Raw genomic sequence first — 16,270 nt, 5'->3', positions numbered from 1 at the left:
GCTAGCATGGCTGTGGACTCTGTGGAATTAAATCTACTCATTATTGCAGCTCTGGTTAGAAACCCTCACAATCTAGTTTCAAAGATCAGATCTGTACAGATTGTGGAGAGAGTTGTTTTGTAATCAAATAAAAAAAAAACATCTGTTGAGGTCATACTACTCAAAGGTTTGGACTTTCATTGAGTAACAGAATTGGTTTCAACAAAAGCAGAATCTTCACTTCAACATCATATTCAGAGCAAAAAGCCATACAAGAGAGCTCTTTATTGAATTTATTAAGTTGTATTCAGACACTCAAAACTGATCAGCCCATCACTAGTAATGCTGTTTTACATCATTAAAATTCATTAAGCTGTGAGAGAGACCACCAGTAAGGTTAATTATGCCACCTGCTTATAGCTGTAGGTTAGCAAGTCCAATACAGTCCGTCGTATAAAATCGAAGGGCAGTCATTAATTAAAACATGATCAACAGTGTGCAATGCAAATATAAGTTCCTTTCAAACATGACCATGAACCATTTCAGAGAAAAGTAACAAGACACCAGAGAGGGATTTTGTTAAAAACACTACATATACCTAAAAAGACCACCACTGCTTAACATTTGACCATTTTGTGACATGGTCGAGGATGAAAACAAACAAAACAAAAAAAGCAGACCTATATTGAACTGTACAATTGTTCGGAATCTCTAGGTAATTTCCTTGTGAGCTTACGAGCTCTGCAAGCTGTGCTAAAAAGGAGGAAGAAGACAACATTGCACCCTAGGACAACATTAGAGTATATTTTTTTTCAGACAATGGGTAGTAGTCCAATTTTCTGTTTGTGTGCCGTCTGAACTCTACTCTAAAATCAATCCCCCTCCCCCCCTCCTTTGATTGAGATCACCCAAAATGATACTGACCTGGACAGAAACAGGGCGGATTAACAAAGACGAGAGTTTAACATAGAACTAGTCGTATGTTCAAGTCTTTGCAACTCACATAGCAGGGTGTTCAACAGCTCCATGTGAAGCCATAACAGTGTCAAAATGTAACTCCTGTGATGGACTCCATGATGCCGCAACATGAAAACATTTGTTAAATAGCAAAGCCGAAATGAAAAAAAAGAATCCTGCCATATACCGGCCTCATGTTCATGTTGGTGTTGGTTCCTGCACTTTTCAAAGCTCTGTGTATTTTCACACTACAAAGACTTTGTTGTCATAATGTACGGCAATGTGACAAGCCCGTATTGCTCTACAGATGGCGACGCACAATAGGCAGCCAGATATGGCTCAGGGCAGTTTTTCTTTTCTATACACTCAAAGACTTTTTTTTTGTGTGTAGTTTTTCCAACATTTTTCAAAAACTGGACAGTACCAAATGTATTTTCTGCCTTGAATGAAGATTTCTTCTTGTGAGGAGGGAGTTATTCTTGATTTGCACAACAGTCATTTCCTGGCACTGTCTCAATACATTGATGCCTCACAACAGACAGACAGTCTGAGAAGCCGGGCGTCTCAAGATGGGAACAATTTGGTTTTCTTTTGATTGTGAGCACACAGGCAACATCATTCGCACCCAGTCAACCCTGTGAAGTGACAAATGAGGCTACACCTTCTCATCAGCAAATCACACTTCGACACAATCAGACATTCACAGGTTTCTCGCTCACTCATCTTTCCTAAATGGGGGTTATTCTTCCAACTGAATAAAAGATAAAAATGTGTTTAGGCGTTGTAGTGATACATGCATCCATTATACTGATATACACTTCTTAAAAAAAAAAAGATAAAAAAAAAAAAAAGAACATCAAAAAAAAAAAAAAGGTATTAGAAATGCAGCTATACAGAGTCTTTTAGCTATTCCAGGGGAGTGAGGAGGACAGTCAGGTCTGACGTCAGGAAGCCAAGGAGCCCGATGTCCAGATGTTCAGTTAGGAGGTGGGGAGGGGTGGGGGGGGGAGGCAGAGGAGGGGGGATGTGTGTGGGAAGGATGAACAGGGTTAGTTACTGCAGCAGGAACGGCTGGTAGGCTGAGCCGTCTCCGTCAGGTCCACTCCCCGGTTCCGCCCGCTGCTGGCTCCGGCTGCTTGAGGCTCATTCTTGGGCAGCTTTTTTGCTGCAATGACATAGCAAGGAGTAATGACATCACCACAGATAATCATATAACAGCCTGTGCAGACACCAAATTAAATCTTAAGAGTAGCTTGACACTAAATCCTCTCTGTACGAGTTAGTAAATGACATTTACAGTCACTTTATTATTGTGGCAGGGGATCATGAGAACGGTAGTGTGTGTGTGTGTGTGTGTGTGTGTGTGTGAGTGAGAGAGAGAGAGAGAGAGTGTGCGTCTCATCTCTTGCTTATCTTTAATACTGCCGCACCCATCAGCCTAATATTATGTGTGCTCATTTATGACTGTATGCTCAAGGACCTCTCGCCCTTGCAGTGACTCACACCTTCTCTAAAAACACATTTTATTTCCTGCTTTATTTCCTGGTTGACTGCCGACTCCTCACGGTAGGGGCACCAACAACTGCTACAGTGTGGTCTGTTTTTGGATGGTGCGTTTGTCTCGGTTGGTGAGTTTTATTTTGGTTTGTTTGGCTAACAGATATTCACTTATCGGCAATCACACTGATGATACCAGTCCACATACAGACCCATATCAATATGTGATGCTCAGCCGTCGGGCTTCTCACAGCTGCAAAGAAGCTTCTTAGCTTTGTTTGTGTGTTTAGCACAGAGGCCCAGTGGCTGCTCTGTACATCGCCGTTGCTAAGCGGGCAGACAGACACCCAAGCAGAGAGGAGGAGATTTCAGAAGGTGTAGGGTTGTATTTGTGTGTTTAGTAAGGATAATAGGTGTAAGACTATTTCCTTTCTTGACATTTTGTGGGTTTATTTTGATTATTTATTATACTAATGAAGCTAAGAGAGGTTGTGGAACCTAGCGGATCTACCGCTTGAACAGCTGATCTCTCAGCTGAAACTACAGGATAGTTTTTCGGGACGCCTGGCTGAGATCTGCACTCTGAGTGCACCTTCACACTTTTATATCTGCAGTGTTCATTACAACAGAAGTTTTGGGCGGTTTATTCAGAGAGTATCTGGTATTTCTGTCCTCTAGAACAGTGGTTCCCAAATGGTGCGAGACAAATCCCGGTGTGCCGTGGGATTTTGAAACAATTAGGCCTATTGCATTTAACTTTACACAAGGTTATGAATCATTTTTTATTTACTTCAGTGTTTCCCCTAGGTATACTGCTCTGTGGGGTGCTGCCTGGGCTGGATCTGGTCCGTGCGTGGCGCAGATTTGCTAACTTCTCTCCTTACTCTGTCTCTGACTGTAAGTGTGTGCGCACGTGCGCGTGTGTGGGGGTTCGGAAGCGGAGCTCTGCCCTTTGCGAAGCAGAGGAGAGAATGTAAATACGCAAAGCAACTGAAACGTGCACATAAATGAGATAAATGACATAAGAGTGTAGTTTATTTAATAAAAGAGCACCTGTTCAATGTGAAAAGTGAGTTGTGAATATATATATATATAAAGAAAAACATCTTGAATTTCAGGGGGAGGGGGGGGGCGCAGCGCAGGGGAACACTGTACTTTATCGGTACTGTGTCCTACACACTTATTTCACAATATAGAAACAATAGGTCTTATATGCTTTGGCCTAAATATAAATAAACCAATAAAAAAAAAAAAAATCTGTCAAAGCGAACCCGTTTTAGCCAGTGGGAAATATTAGAGTGTGACACATCAAAGGCTCTCTGCTCGTGTGAAGGAGAATAGCTTCTTACAAGGACTCGGCTAAATAAATGTGCAGAGTGATAACAGTGATACTTTGTGTTAGAGAGGGGATTTTGCCCGGATATGTACACAGGTGTGCCTTGAGATTTTGGCTTGGTGTTTGGTGTGCCTTGGCCGCAGAAAGTTTGAGAACCACTGCTCTAGAAAGAATCTGTGACAACTCTATGTTCTCAATGTCAATAATCAGATAATCAGATATTTGTACGGTTTATGACAAAAAAAATAAAACCATAAAACCTGAACAATGCTGGATTTTTCAGGCTTATAACCAATATCAATATTTGAGTTTCTTTTTAATCTGATGAATGAATGAAATATGGGCCACACCCACACAGGCTTTTTTTTAATTCCTCAGGAATTACGTGATGCCACCGAACCCACTGTAATAACAATAATAACTGTTGTGTGTCCTAGCCTAACAGGAGAGCGAGCGGCCGTCAATCAGGAACAGTCTGTGCTTCAGAAGAAGGCTAATCAGGCAACTAAGTGAAAACACCTGTTTGCGTGGATCGTGGACAGCAACACCGTTTCTATACCTCAAACTACTTTACATTGTGAGCCGACAGGTCTTACTTGCAAGAAAACTCTTTCAGCTTTATGCTAGAAAACCGTGTGTTCTTCAAATACAAATGGAGCTACAGCTTTCAGATGCATTCTTCAAAGGACACAGTGTCCTTTAGAGAACCTGAAGGCCCGGCTAAGCTTACGTCTCACAGATGGTCTCACCTTGCCGACAACCAAAGAAAAAGGTCTGACCAAATGCACCATTTATGTAAATGTAAATGTCCCCATTGTGGGACTAATAAAGGATTTCGGACCATTATGTTAACCACAACCACCGGGAGGTTACAAAAAAAGAGTGTTCACCCAAGTGAAACGATGTATCAGCTTAATTTAAATTAAGCTTAACACTAACAGTAGGGCAGGTGATAAGTAGTTCTGTTAATTTAATTTTTTTATAAAAAGGTACATTTATTAAAAATCTTCATATAGAAAAGATTAGGAAGTTTAAGATATAAGAGAGACTTACCGATGGCCATGAATATCTCATTCACGTTCATACTGGTCTTTGCTGATGTTTCCATAAAAAGCAAGCTGTTATCATCTGCGTATGACTGTGCATCCTGTGAAAGTGAAACCAACATCAGGAAATCATTTATTAGAACGGCCTCACATTTTTCATAAATGACAATTCGTCTAAATATTTTTTTACGTTCAACAGACATATCTGAAATGTTTACTTTTTCTGTTTACATTATTTAGTCATTAGGATTTAAAGAAACACAAACCTGGAAGTCCAGTGCTCTCTTGTTTGCGAGATCAGCCTTGTTCCCAGCCAGAGCTATTACAATATTTGGACTGGCTTGTCTCTGAAGCTCTTTAACCCAGTTCTTCGCCCGTACAAATGACTCCTGGCAAGAAAAACAGGGAGGGGTGGGGGGGTGACTCAGTTAGTGGAAATAACAATACGACCCATGTGATGGAGAGACGAGGAGAACAGGAGCCTCCCCCTGATGTCTGCCGATGCTTTTACTAATCTTTCGATCAAGGCCCCTGAAAGATGCTTTTGATGAAATATGAATCAAATGAAATTGTCCTCAGGTATAGTAAAAGCAGCATTTTACACAGCATGGTGAGGGGGGGGGGGGGTCAGGATTCTATACTGCTATGCAGAAGTTATGTAATGCACACGAGAAGGAAAACGTGAGCTACATCTGATCTGAAAGGAAAATGAATCTTTGTTCAAAACCTTTTTACTTTAAAAGATCCCCTACTGTAAACAATTATTTCAGCAAGTTGATAAGAAGTGTCAGAAGGTACTTCATACTGTGCTTTCCTTCTTTTATAAAAGGGAAGTTGAACAAAATTACGGCTGGCTTTGTAAAAATTCATAGCCGGCAGTCACGTTGACATTTAAGTCTCCTCATCCTATTTTTGTGACTCTCTTTTCAAGTTTAAATTTACAAATAGAATAGAACTAAATCAGCGCATCCTTGTGTGTAACCTTTTTGGAGTCAAGTGACTGCTGTACATACTATGTCTATAAAGATTATCTACAAAACACTGGAAAATAAGGTTCTTTGTTTTGGCTTGAATGGATTTTTACATGGAGACCGCCTTCATCTCTTCATCATTCACGACAATGTTGTTCCAGCTATGGTTGGTGAAAACAGCACTGGTAACAACAACAACAACCACGTGACAGAAAACCTGGCACCTGACTCACCTCATTTGTGATATCATACACCACAATGGCTGCCTGGGCACCTCTGTAGTACATGGGAGCCAGACTGTGGTAGCGCTCCTGACCAGCTGTGTCCCAGATTTCAAATTTGACTGTTGTGTCGTCCAAACATACCGTCTGAGTCAGGAAGGCAGCTGCAAGGGCACAAAGCGGAGCAACCAATGACAAATGGGTATGCAGCTACTGAGTTATGCAAAATGTGTTTCTGTGAAAGTAAAAATTTAAAGACCAATGCTGGAGGCATACAAAGGCGGATTATCTGGTTGATTTAGCCCATATTTGGAAAACAGGGCACCAGTGATTTCAAACATGTTTTATACTGATAATCCAAAATATGGATGGGTGCTGAAGCAATAATTAGGGTGGGATTCACTCTTAACATTGTTAAAAAAAAATATTTAAAATTGGCAGCGAAACACCCTGATCACATTCATTCAGTTACACACACTAACACCCGGAAACTACCCGGTACAACTTCACTTTTGCTGTTCTAGGAATCGCACCAGTGACCTTCGGGTCACAAATCCTGGAATTTGGTTTTACCATACGATATCCAGTAAGCAGCATGTTTGCCAAAGGACAATAAATGTAAGATTATGTGGATGATAACTGGCTGCTTTAATCTCACGTAAACTGCTGGACTTACCAGGAACTAGATATGGAGGTCCCATTAATTATTGCTACAGTTCTCTGTTCTCATTAGCCACTGCACCAGCTACACTCACAATTCTCCATCTCCTCTTTATTTCCCCTTCTTCTCTATTTATTCCCATATTGTTTGCCAATATGGTATTTTTGGAATGTATTTTTTACTTTTCTTCTCAGTTATAGTTCCTATACACTGACACCACAAATACATTTACTGATATCTTTGTACCCTTATAAAGATGACCTAGATATTCATTGCTGATTTCACTGTGTGACTTATTGCAAGTCTCCCCGTGACAAGAAGGTAAATAAAAGTTTGTCAATTTGTGGCCTTTTCACAGAAAAAAAGGCACAACATGGCTTAAGAAGATGCATACCTCCGATTGTGCTCTCTTGGAATTCGTGAAACTGTCCCTTGACGAAACGAAGTACGAGACTCGACTTCCCCACTGCTGACTCTCCTAAAAGCACAAGTTTGAACTGGCAGATCTTGTTGCCGGCATTTGGCCCATTGGGTCGTGTAGCTCCGCCTCTACTTGCCATGTCACACTGCCCGGTCTCTTCCTCTGGACGCTAACGCACTGTGAAAAACTGTAGAAAATACCTGAGCAGGAGAGAGAAAAGAAAGCAAAGTGTCACATAAAAAAAATCTCTGATTCAAATATATCAATGTCAAGAGATAACTTTTGTTTGAATTTAAAATATACAGGTTTTCTGTGTTTATTAGAAAATTAAGGAACATTTTATTGTCTACCACCATGTATTATGATTATGACAAGCAAAGCACTAATTAATTATTTTCTTGTCTAGATTTTGGTATATTACAGCAATGGGTACATAGTTGCCTTATTTAGCCCTAAATCATAAGACAATTATTTTCTCTGTAGTTGAATGAGCCTAAAACATAGGGGCTAAAGTACAGAAGAATAAAACTGTACAAACAAACGCTATATTAACAACTAGGTTTAATGTAAACAACATAATAATAATAATATATGCACATGGCCTGATTTAGAAATGCTGCTGCCTAACTTTGTATGTTTCTTCCAAAGAAAATCTTGTCCAAGTGTGCAGCTCATTAATAACTTATACCACTTCCCAAAACTTGATATAAGCAACTACAAAAAAGCTAAAAAATATATATATTTAGTTAAGCAGCATACCAGTGTTGTAGCTGTCATTTCTCATACATGTAACATGTTAACTCAGGACCATTCTTGGTAAAATAGAGAATTCAAAATATATTATACCATACTATTTGTACTATTGAATACATTCTGAAATTGTAGACTAAAAAGCCAAGTTGTCTGCTAGAAATTAAATTGTGTATGCACATTTTGTAGAAATGGTGGACATATTCAGGAATTTCAATGTCATAGTTTTACGCTGCTGCTCCAATATCTTTTAGAACAAGCATTCTAAACCCGGAGGCCTCGTTGTATTTAGAGGGAAACTTACTGAAGTTTACTTCACACTGAGTCAACAAGAGTTTCATATTACCAGGCACTGTTTTTTTCTTTGCCAAACAAAAGTTGGTTGCAAATAAGTGTAACAGGTATAGCTAAAACTTGCTAGGGTTTGGTGCTGTAGTGAGTGTCACATTTCCGCCTGACAGTAACCCCAATATTTTGGCATCTGAACTTCTGCTACCAAAGTTGCCAAAGATTCTCACCTATACCAATTTTTTTTTTAAGTTGACCGACTGTTGTAACAGCAACAACAAACAGCTGGCAACTCCTGCTTGTAGCTTTAACTATGTGAGGCAGACTGTCACAAAGGGGATTAGTATCACACGGGTCTGGGCACATATGTGGAGAAATGTTTCAAGGTTAAGTTACAGGCAGTTTTCTATCCAGCGGTCTGTAGATTTAAGGTGAATAACAACAGCAACCATGTTAACCAGGCAACAACAGATTCTCTCTGTAGCTTAGACATTTCTCATTACCAGCAACCAAGTAAATACAGAGTATCAGACCAAAATAAATGACTGTCAACTCATCGAAATCGCATTACGACACACAGTTAACCACAAATAACCTGTTATGTTGTTGTTGTTGACTGGCTCGTGTTAGCATTGTAACGACTGCTAGCGTTAGCAACATAGCTACCTAGCGTTAGTAAATTCTAAATGTCAAAAACAATTATTAGCTGTAAGAAAGGATATTTGTGCCAGTGTAACGTTAGTTTCAATCTGGGTAGTATCATACACACCAAGCTCATACACACTAGATCTGACATTTAACCCAACATAGCGTTTGATAATGCCAAAACACAGATGATGCAGTTTTGGGTGTGTACAGCTAGTGACAGCTAGCTAGCCTTAGCTGCATGACGTTAATTTAGTGAACTCCCTCATTAATCAGAGGACTAAATATAGTTTCACATGTTTGTTATATTAAACGTAAGTAATCTAAACATGACTATCAACGTTATGTTACTATGCTAACTAGCTTGGCCCTTCCAGTGTCGTCTAGCTAAAGTTAGCTAGCCAGATAATAGACACTGGGCTGGCTAACACAGTAAGCGAACGTTGTTTAGCTCTGGCCGCATCGGGAGGAGCCCTCCGGATAGCCATTAGCGAGCTAACGCTAATATTAGCTACTCACTTACCAAAAAGAAGAGGCTAGCTATTGTGAATGGTGTCTTCAGGACAATCTTCGTGTCACTTCAGTATCTGTTCAGTGTGTCGATTACCCAGACAGCTACCGTAACGTTAGATCTCATAAGGCTCGGCGATGTCCCTCTCCCACTTCTTTCAACTTCCCTTTTCGCATTGTATGAAGGATGATGACAGATCGTATGACTGGAATTGACAAGCCGCCTACGTACTGGTGCTACGGACCAATCATATGTTAGGATTTATTCCCAATTTACTGGTATGTTCCTTTCCAGAAAACTACAAGACACAAACAAATAAAAGACTATTAAGAATTGCAGTAGGATACTTGGCCAAAAAGAGAAAAATACTCCTGGGTTTAAAAAAAAAAGAAGAAGCAATCTTTCCAGAAATACCATAAGGATCAATCATCATATGTGTGATTGATTGACTATCAATTTACATAACAAGCGTTGAGTCGTATAAATGTCAAATGTTTACATATTTTATATTCACATAAAAAGTATTTCGAAATGACGTTACCCTGTAATAGTATTTTGAATTGAACGGCCTGATGTTGCTAGGTAACGAAACGCAAAACAGGTGCGCTGTTACTCAGGGTCTCAAACAGACTGTTAGCTAGCTTAGCTTAAAAGTAGTTTAAAGTTTTCCCTGTAGAGAGGACGACAAATACAAATGACTCGGTTGTTGCTACGTGTGAATTAAAGTTGAACATGACGGACGGAAATACCTCTTACCAATTGAAATATAACGTTACAGATACATTTCCAAACATACCGAGGGTAAGTGATCTTGCTAGCTAATTTTGCGTTTGCTTACTCCTATGCTGAATATAAAAGTGTAGCGTTTTAATTAGCTAAACGTAACCTCTGTTTTCGCAAATAGGCCTACTGTACATTGAATACTATAAAATATTTTTTTAAACCAGGCTGGGAAACTTATACCTGAAGGAGACAGGACTAAATCCTGCTTACAAGAAGCGACAAGGGTAAAACCATTTGCATCCATCTCAGTTGTGCCTCTTGGTGCTTTGGTACAATAGAATTGTTTACTTTATTTGATATGCCATATCAACATTTTTACTTTCCAGCCCCCCACTCCACCTGTCGTGAGAAAATTCCGCAACAGTACCCAACCAGAACCAGGAGCTATCAGAGTGCACAGAGGGAAGGCAAGTGATCCAGATGTTGCCACAACCCTTGTTCATGGAATCAGCACCAAATCTTCCCTGACTGTAAGTACCACACATAAGCACACCCACCTCCTTGTGGGTTAAATGGACAAAAGGGAGGGTTTTAACTAAATACCCCACATTTGGTGGGCTGTTTAGAGCAATACCAATTAATGTTTTTGTCCTGCTTGGAGAGGAGATGTATGGCTTTAAACACTATGTCTTACAAAAATGTAGGACCAAAACTTCTTTGCTTGTTGGCATTTTAAGATGCCCCTTGGTAATTACTTTTTGCCTCATTCAAAATGTGTAATTGTTGGGGTAGCTAATTGTTCAATTTAAGAAAAAGAAGATTAGTTGCAGTTTTACTTTTGTGTGTTCAGTATTTGTTTTGGTACATGCTAACTTTACATACAGTATACAGTTTTTAAGCAGAACATTGATGTAACTTCTACATTTGTTACATGATTCCAACAGGGCAGAGACTTACTAAATCCTCCTCAAAAGACCTTGTTCCAGCAGAAGTTACAAGAGCTCAATGAAGCAGTGTACACCTCCAGTAAAAAGGCACAGGTGGGCAGGTCAGCATCATCAGCATGTTGGACTTCCCACCTGCAATACCGACCAAACTCTGCATGGTGTAAAAACAGTAAGAGGTATGTGAATGATCAAATAAGGTCATAACTGATACATTTAAATAAATAAAAAACATGAAACTGAATATGCAAACCTTGCTCAGGGGCACAATAGTGGCAGCCCTGGTATTGAACTCACAACCATCTGGTGTTGTATTTGGTAGCCGTACCACTAGACTACCACCACCACTACTTGTGTCACTATTCCCCCAAAATGTTCAGATATTGAAATGTTATGTTTTAGGTTTATAAATAATTCTAATGAGAGTAGGAATGATGTGTCCAGTCTTTTGGATGTCTCGTGTTACTTTTTTCCCAGGGTTAGATGTGCGTGAGATTATTAACCCTTCAAAAACAGCAGCGGATGTGGAGAGGGAAGCTCAGGAGGGACACGAGTCTTACATTCGTAGCCACAACGCTTATTTTGTTGGTAAGAAGAATGAAAAAATAATACAATTCATCTATACTGTCACTACCAAAAACCTTTGTTGATCTTTAAAGGGGATGTCTATCTTTCACAATACAATCACCTTGCCCTACTGCAGGTGAGAGGATTGATAGGAAGTACGACTGGAGTCACTACAGTAAAGACAGCAGGTTTGGGATCCTCACGCCTCATTTCAACGACGGATGTAATCTTGGCAAAACTCTCCACTGGCTGGGGGAGACACGGAAGTAAGTGCTGAAATAAGTGGGTACAAGTGTTTTGTTTTACACTTCCATGACACTATGTGTTTATTCAGTGTATACCTAACTTATAGGAACAATAAATTGTACCTGACCTTGCGCTCATATTATTGTGCCATAGGTTTTACAATCCAAAGCCTGTTTGGAAGAGATCTGAGAACACGGAAAAGATGGCGCCACAAATTGGAAAAAAGAACAATGTGTACGTTTCTGTCACACTTCTTTTAACCAACCTTGTCTGTGACCTCTGGTTATACTTTATTTTAACAATTCTTTACGTCATTCTCTCAATAAACCCATCTTTTCAGAAGAGGAAATGCCTTGAATCTTCCACCAGATCACACCTTTGGAAATCTCTTGCCGTCGGATGAATTTGGTAAAGTTTATGTTCAAATATCTTTTGTCCTGGGTTACATTTTTTGAACATCAGCAGATGTGTTGTGTCCTGAAGAAATACATACTGTACACTGAAGCTTTTTTGTTCAAGTCATTATACTATCACATTTTGCCTGCTTCCTGCACAGGTGTTGGAGCTATAATCCACTCCACAGAGCCAGGTCAGTACGTGAGAGGCCGAGAAACACAGCGCAGCCTGGTCAACGCAGTGCAGCACCACCTGAAGAAGGTCAATTTCCACAACTTCCCGTCCCTGCTGCAGGCGTTCAGACATTATGACAAGGTACGTTGTTGACCAATACTTTCAATCTGCTGACCATTCTCCTCATCACATTAAAAGTAACCTGAACAAATACTGTTCCACTTCATGAGGTGTACAAAGTCAAAGTACCATCATTTCCCAAACACATTCTTTCAATATCAAAGAATAATCAATGACATCAGAGCACAGTCCTTTCTCAAAATGGACCTTTTTTACTTGTCATAGCAGGAAAAGCACAGGTGTAATAATGAGTAACATTAATAAACATTTTCCATTTAGGCTTTGGCAGTGATTATTGATGTCATTGGTTATATCTGTGTTGTCTCTGGTTTGAGGTAAGGTCCGGGATGTGACCCTGGTGTTAAGAAATGTGATAAAGTAACAACTGCTACTATGGATCTTATCTTCGTCTTACACTAACCTCTACAGTAAAAACCTACTGTAATCGTGAGCCTGTTCATGTGTATCGGTTTATGTAAATCCCTAGGCAGGCAAGGGATTGATTGACAAAGAGGACCTGCAGGCCGTGTGCCGTCAGTTCCAGCTGGATGTGAGCAAACCGGTTCTGGATGACCTGATGGACTACTGTGACACAGACAAGGACGGACTAATCAACTTCCTGGAGTTCTCCAACTTCCTCAACTGGAAAGACAAGATGCCTATCAACAGTCGTGATCAGTGCATTATGACGAATGGTCAGTGCATTGTAATGTATCAATTTTTTTACTAAGATGCTAAGCAATTATGGTAACCTTAAAGCATGACAGTAAAAACGACTCAGTTAAGATTTAATGATTTTGTATCAGGATGATGCAGATGCGCATTGATTAGCATTGTCGTCCTACAGAAAGAGGGTTCTAGATTCAAACCCGCTAGCTGGCTTGGGCCCTTCTGTGTGGAGCTTTCATGCTCTCTCCATGTCAGCGTGGGTTTCCTCTGGGCTCTCCGGTTTCCTCCTACAGTCCAAATACATGCAGCTTAGATTAATTGTGCACTCTAAATTTCCTGCAGGTGTGAGCGGGAATGGTTATCTGTCTCCCCCTGCTTTAGCCCAATGTCAGCTGGGATAGCCCCCCCCCCCCCCGCAACCTTGAATAGGATGAGAGTTTACAGATAATGGATTGATGGATAATGCAGAGGTTACATTTGGAGGCTCATTTTCTGGAATATTTTCTGTTTATTTTTGTCTCGTGCAGAGTGTCAGACCAGCACCCCTCCAGCCAACATAGAGACGGAGCCTTTGTCAGAATCTGCACAGCTTCCTGCCTCTCAGGCCTTAATTAAGCCAGAGGACCTGGAGCCCATTAAGCCCGGCAGCTCACTGAAGACCGTCAGGACCCTGAGGCGACCCAGGGAGGCCCCAGACCACTTCATGACCTCCTCCACCCTCATTGGGTCTGTCAGGGATCAGGCCTCATCAAGTAAGTCAGAAATGACATGTATAGTGCATGATAGGTAGCTAAAAAGACACATGATCCCACAGTGCTACGTGTGGAGTGTAGACTGAAGAAAATAGAAGACAAACTTATTGTAGTGTCACAATTTTACTTTTTGTTTGCCTGTTGATGTATGTTGGGAGCCAGACTGTGTATAGTACAGTAACGGGGGAGGTCAAGGCTGAAGTAACCAAGAACTGCAATATGCAGGCACTCTCCCTTACATACACGTTTGAACTCACATTTTAGAAGACCTGGAAAAAGTGAACTTATTACAACCATTAATTCTTCGTACTCATATTAACTTAAACCTCCTTAAATGTCTCCTGGTGCACAGGCCTGTTTTAAGGACATTTTACTGAAATGCAAATATAATGTATTTTATATTTCATCCACTTCCATATACTCTCAATCCTTACTCATCCTGTGGTCTCTCGTTACATAGACAGCCGCACCTATGGGGTCCCGTCTGTGCGCTCCGACCTTCCAGCTCCACGCATAAAGAGAGTCAGCGACATGAACAACTATGGTGATACATCGACTGCCGCAGATCTTCTGTATCCATCAGTTCATGTCCTTCGGGGTGTTCATGAGGAGCACTTCTTCTGTCCTCGCACCAGGAAGGAGGTAGGCATCATGCACAAGATCAGTGCAACTAAATAACAAAATAAGCTTTAGTAAAGGGGATGGACCCAAAGGAGAGGCCACCATGGCAATTGTTATCCAGGGTTCGTACGGTCATGAAAATCGCTTTTTCTATTTTAGTTAAATAGTTTTTTGAAAGCAACACTCTCGTCCTCCTCTTCACAGATTGCAGAGATCTTCAAGAATGTGGGCGTTAATGTTTCTGAGGAGACGTTCGACGAGGCCTGGAAGCTGGCGTCCATGAAGCATCCGGCCGGGGAGGTTTGTGTCGAGGTGTTCCGTAACGTACTCAAGGAAATAAAAGCAATGTAATACTCCAGAGGTTTTTACCAGCACAGTGTTTCCTCATCACAACAACTTGTTTGATGCAGTATTCAAAGTAGGCATTAATGCATCATGGAGCAACTTTTCTACCAATAAATAAACTTTAATTCAGGTGTATGGGTGGGTTTTCATCTTGAATACAAACCAACCTTCTTCTGATACTGATACGGTTCATATCTTCTGCCTCAGGAGGGGGCCCAGCAGCATGTAGGGAAATGACAAAAACACACATATTGGTGGAACAAAGCAGAATGTGTGTATCATTAATATTCATTGTGATTGAATCAAGGTTGAGTCTTAGTTTTTGAAATCACAGATTGTGTTAAAGTAATCTCAGTCTTGACTTGTTTTGATTTATTAAGCTATCTTTTGTTCTGGCCTGAATATTTACACCAGTTTCCAAATAACAAATAAAAAAACTATGAACACACATGACACTGAATAGAATACAACGTAATAAATAAGCAAATGGACTAAAGCTAATCAAAAATACTTAGCCCTTAGAGGGCAGTTAAAGGGCTTTTTTGAATTTTGGTTTAATTGTATCTCCCTGCACAAGGAACAATATACACAAAGCGACGAGGCCTCTGTGTTGCTGTCCAACTATTCATAAGTCACCAGACAAATATTTAATACCGCAACAAATTCAGACGTAAACATGTCAGCAAACAAAATAAATGTTTTCCCTATTATATGTATTTTTTATTGAGAATCAATGACTCCTAATAAAAATATCATTTCATGCACAGAAACCGCTCCTTTGTCAACTTATCATCTTTCTTTTGTTGGAAGTAACATGTCGTCTTTTGTTCATTCACCTAAGCTTCTGTGAAACAGTGTTGAATCTTTATTAATTGCTCTGCACTTAACAATAACAGTACATACTGGGATATAGGACCTCTGCACCTTATCACTTGTTCTGTCGGAGTATTAGATTTGATTTCCCAAGCATATTTATTTTGTAATTCTATTAATCAACCTTGAAATGTGAGTCTCATAGAGATAACACCATCATTTAAGCGTCTTGGAGCTGAGACGCGTGCAGTAATACAAACAGACACACAGACTTTCAAAGAGGTGCGAGGAATTGTTTGCAATCTGTTTCGCTAACCAGATTAATGAAACGGGTTGGCACGCAGCCTCGACTGATGCACACGTCTGAAGATTACAAAACGGTAAAATAACTAATAAAAAAACCATTAGCTTTTTGTATATTAATCACTTGTTTTTGTTTTCTTAATTTCCATTAAACTGATTGATGCACATGCAAGGTAAATTGTTTAATGTGCTCTCACCATATCCATGAGCATATTGACATGTGCTAAACTAACCCCACTCATTTAATCTCATTATGACTCTGAGAGATGCTCCACTGGAACCAAAAAACCCCCACGCAAACTTCCACAGACCAC

General features: G+C 40.2%; 2 protein-coding genes across 2 annotated transcripts; one reads left to right on the top strand and one right to left on the bottom strand.

Moving 5' to 3' along the window:
* Positions 1 to 232: 232 nt before the first annotated feature.
* rab5ab (RAB5A, member RAS oncogene family, b) lies at positions 233 to 9,493 on the bottom strand. Its single transcript, XM_029451770.1, has 6 exons — positions 9,296 to 9,493; positions 7,063 to 7,289; positions 6,020 to 6,171; positions 5,082 to 5,204; positions 4,823 to 4,916; positions 233 to 2,101 (listed from the first exon to the last, which is right to left on the bottom strand). Exons 2-6 carry the CDS (start codon positions 7,226 to 7,228, stop codon positions 1,986 to 1,988), a joined length of 651 nt encoding a protein of 216 aa, XP_029307630.1. The 5' UTR covers positions 7,229 to 7,289; positions 9,296 to 9,493; the 3' UTR covers positions 233 to 1,985.
* A 324-nt stretch (positions 9,494 to 9,817) lies between these two features.
* Positions 9,818 to 15,575, top strand: efhb (EF-hand domain family, member B). The gene is given in 14 exon segments (XM_029451903.1): positions 9,818 to 10,084; positions 10,231 to 10,290; positions 10,393 to 10,536; positions 10,951 to 11,058; positions 11,060 to 11,129; positions 11,428 to 11,538; positions 11,654 to 11,783; positions 11,917 to 11,997; positions 12,104 to 12,171; positions 12,320 to 12,474; positions 12,941 to 13,148; positions 13,650 to 13,874; positions 14,335 to 14,516; positions 14,700 to 15,575. Coding segments are annotated over 14 exon segments (1,758 nt in total). The 5' UTR covers positions 9,818 to 10,015; the 3' UTR covers positions 14,847 to 15,575.
* The last annotated feature ends 695 nt before the right edge of the window (positions 15,576 to 16,270 follow it).

This window comes from Cottoperca gobio, chromosome 16, assembly GCF_900634415.1.
Source record: "Cottoperca gobio chromosome 16, fCotGob3.1, whole genome shotgun sequence".
Classification (NCBI taxonomy): Eukaryota; Metazoa; Chordata; class Actinopteri; order Perciformes; family Bovichtidae; genus Cottoperca; species Cottoperca gobio.
Note: the sequence above shows the minus strand (reverse complement) of the source record. Positions and strands in the feature narration are given on the sequence as shown.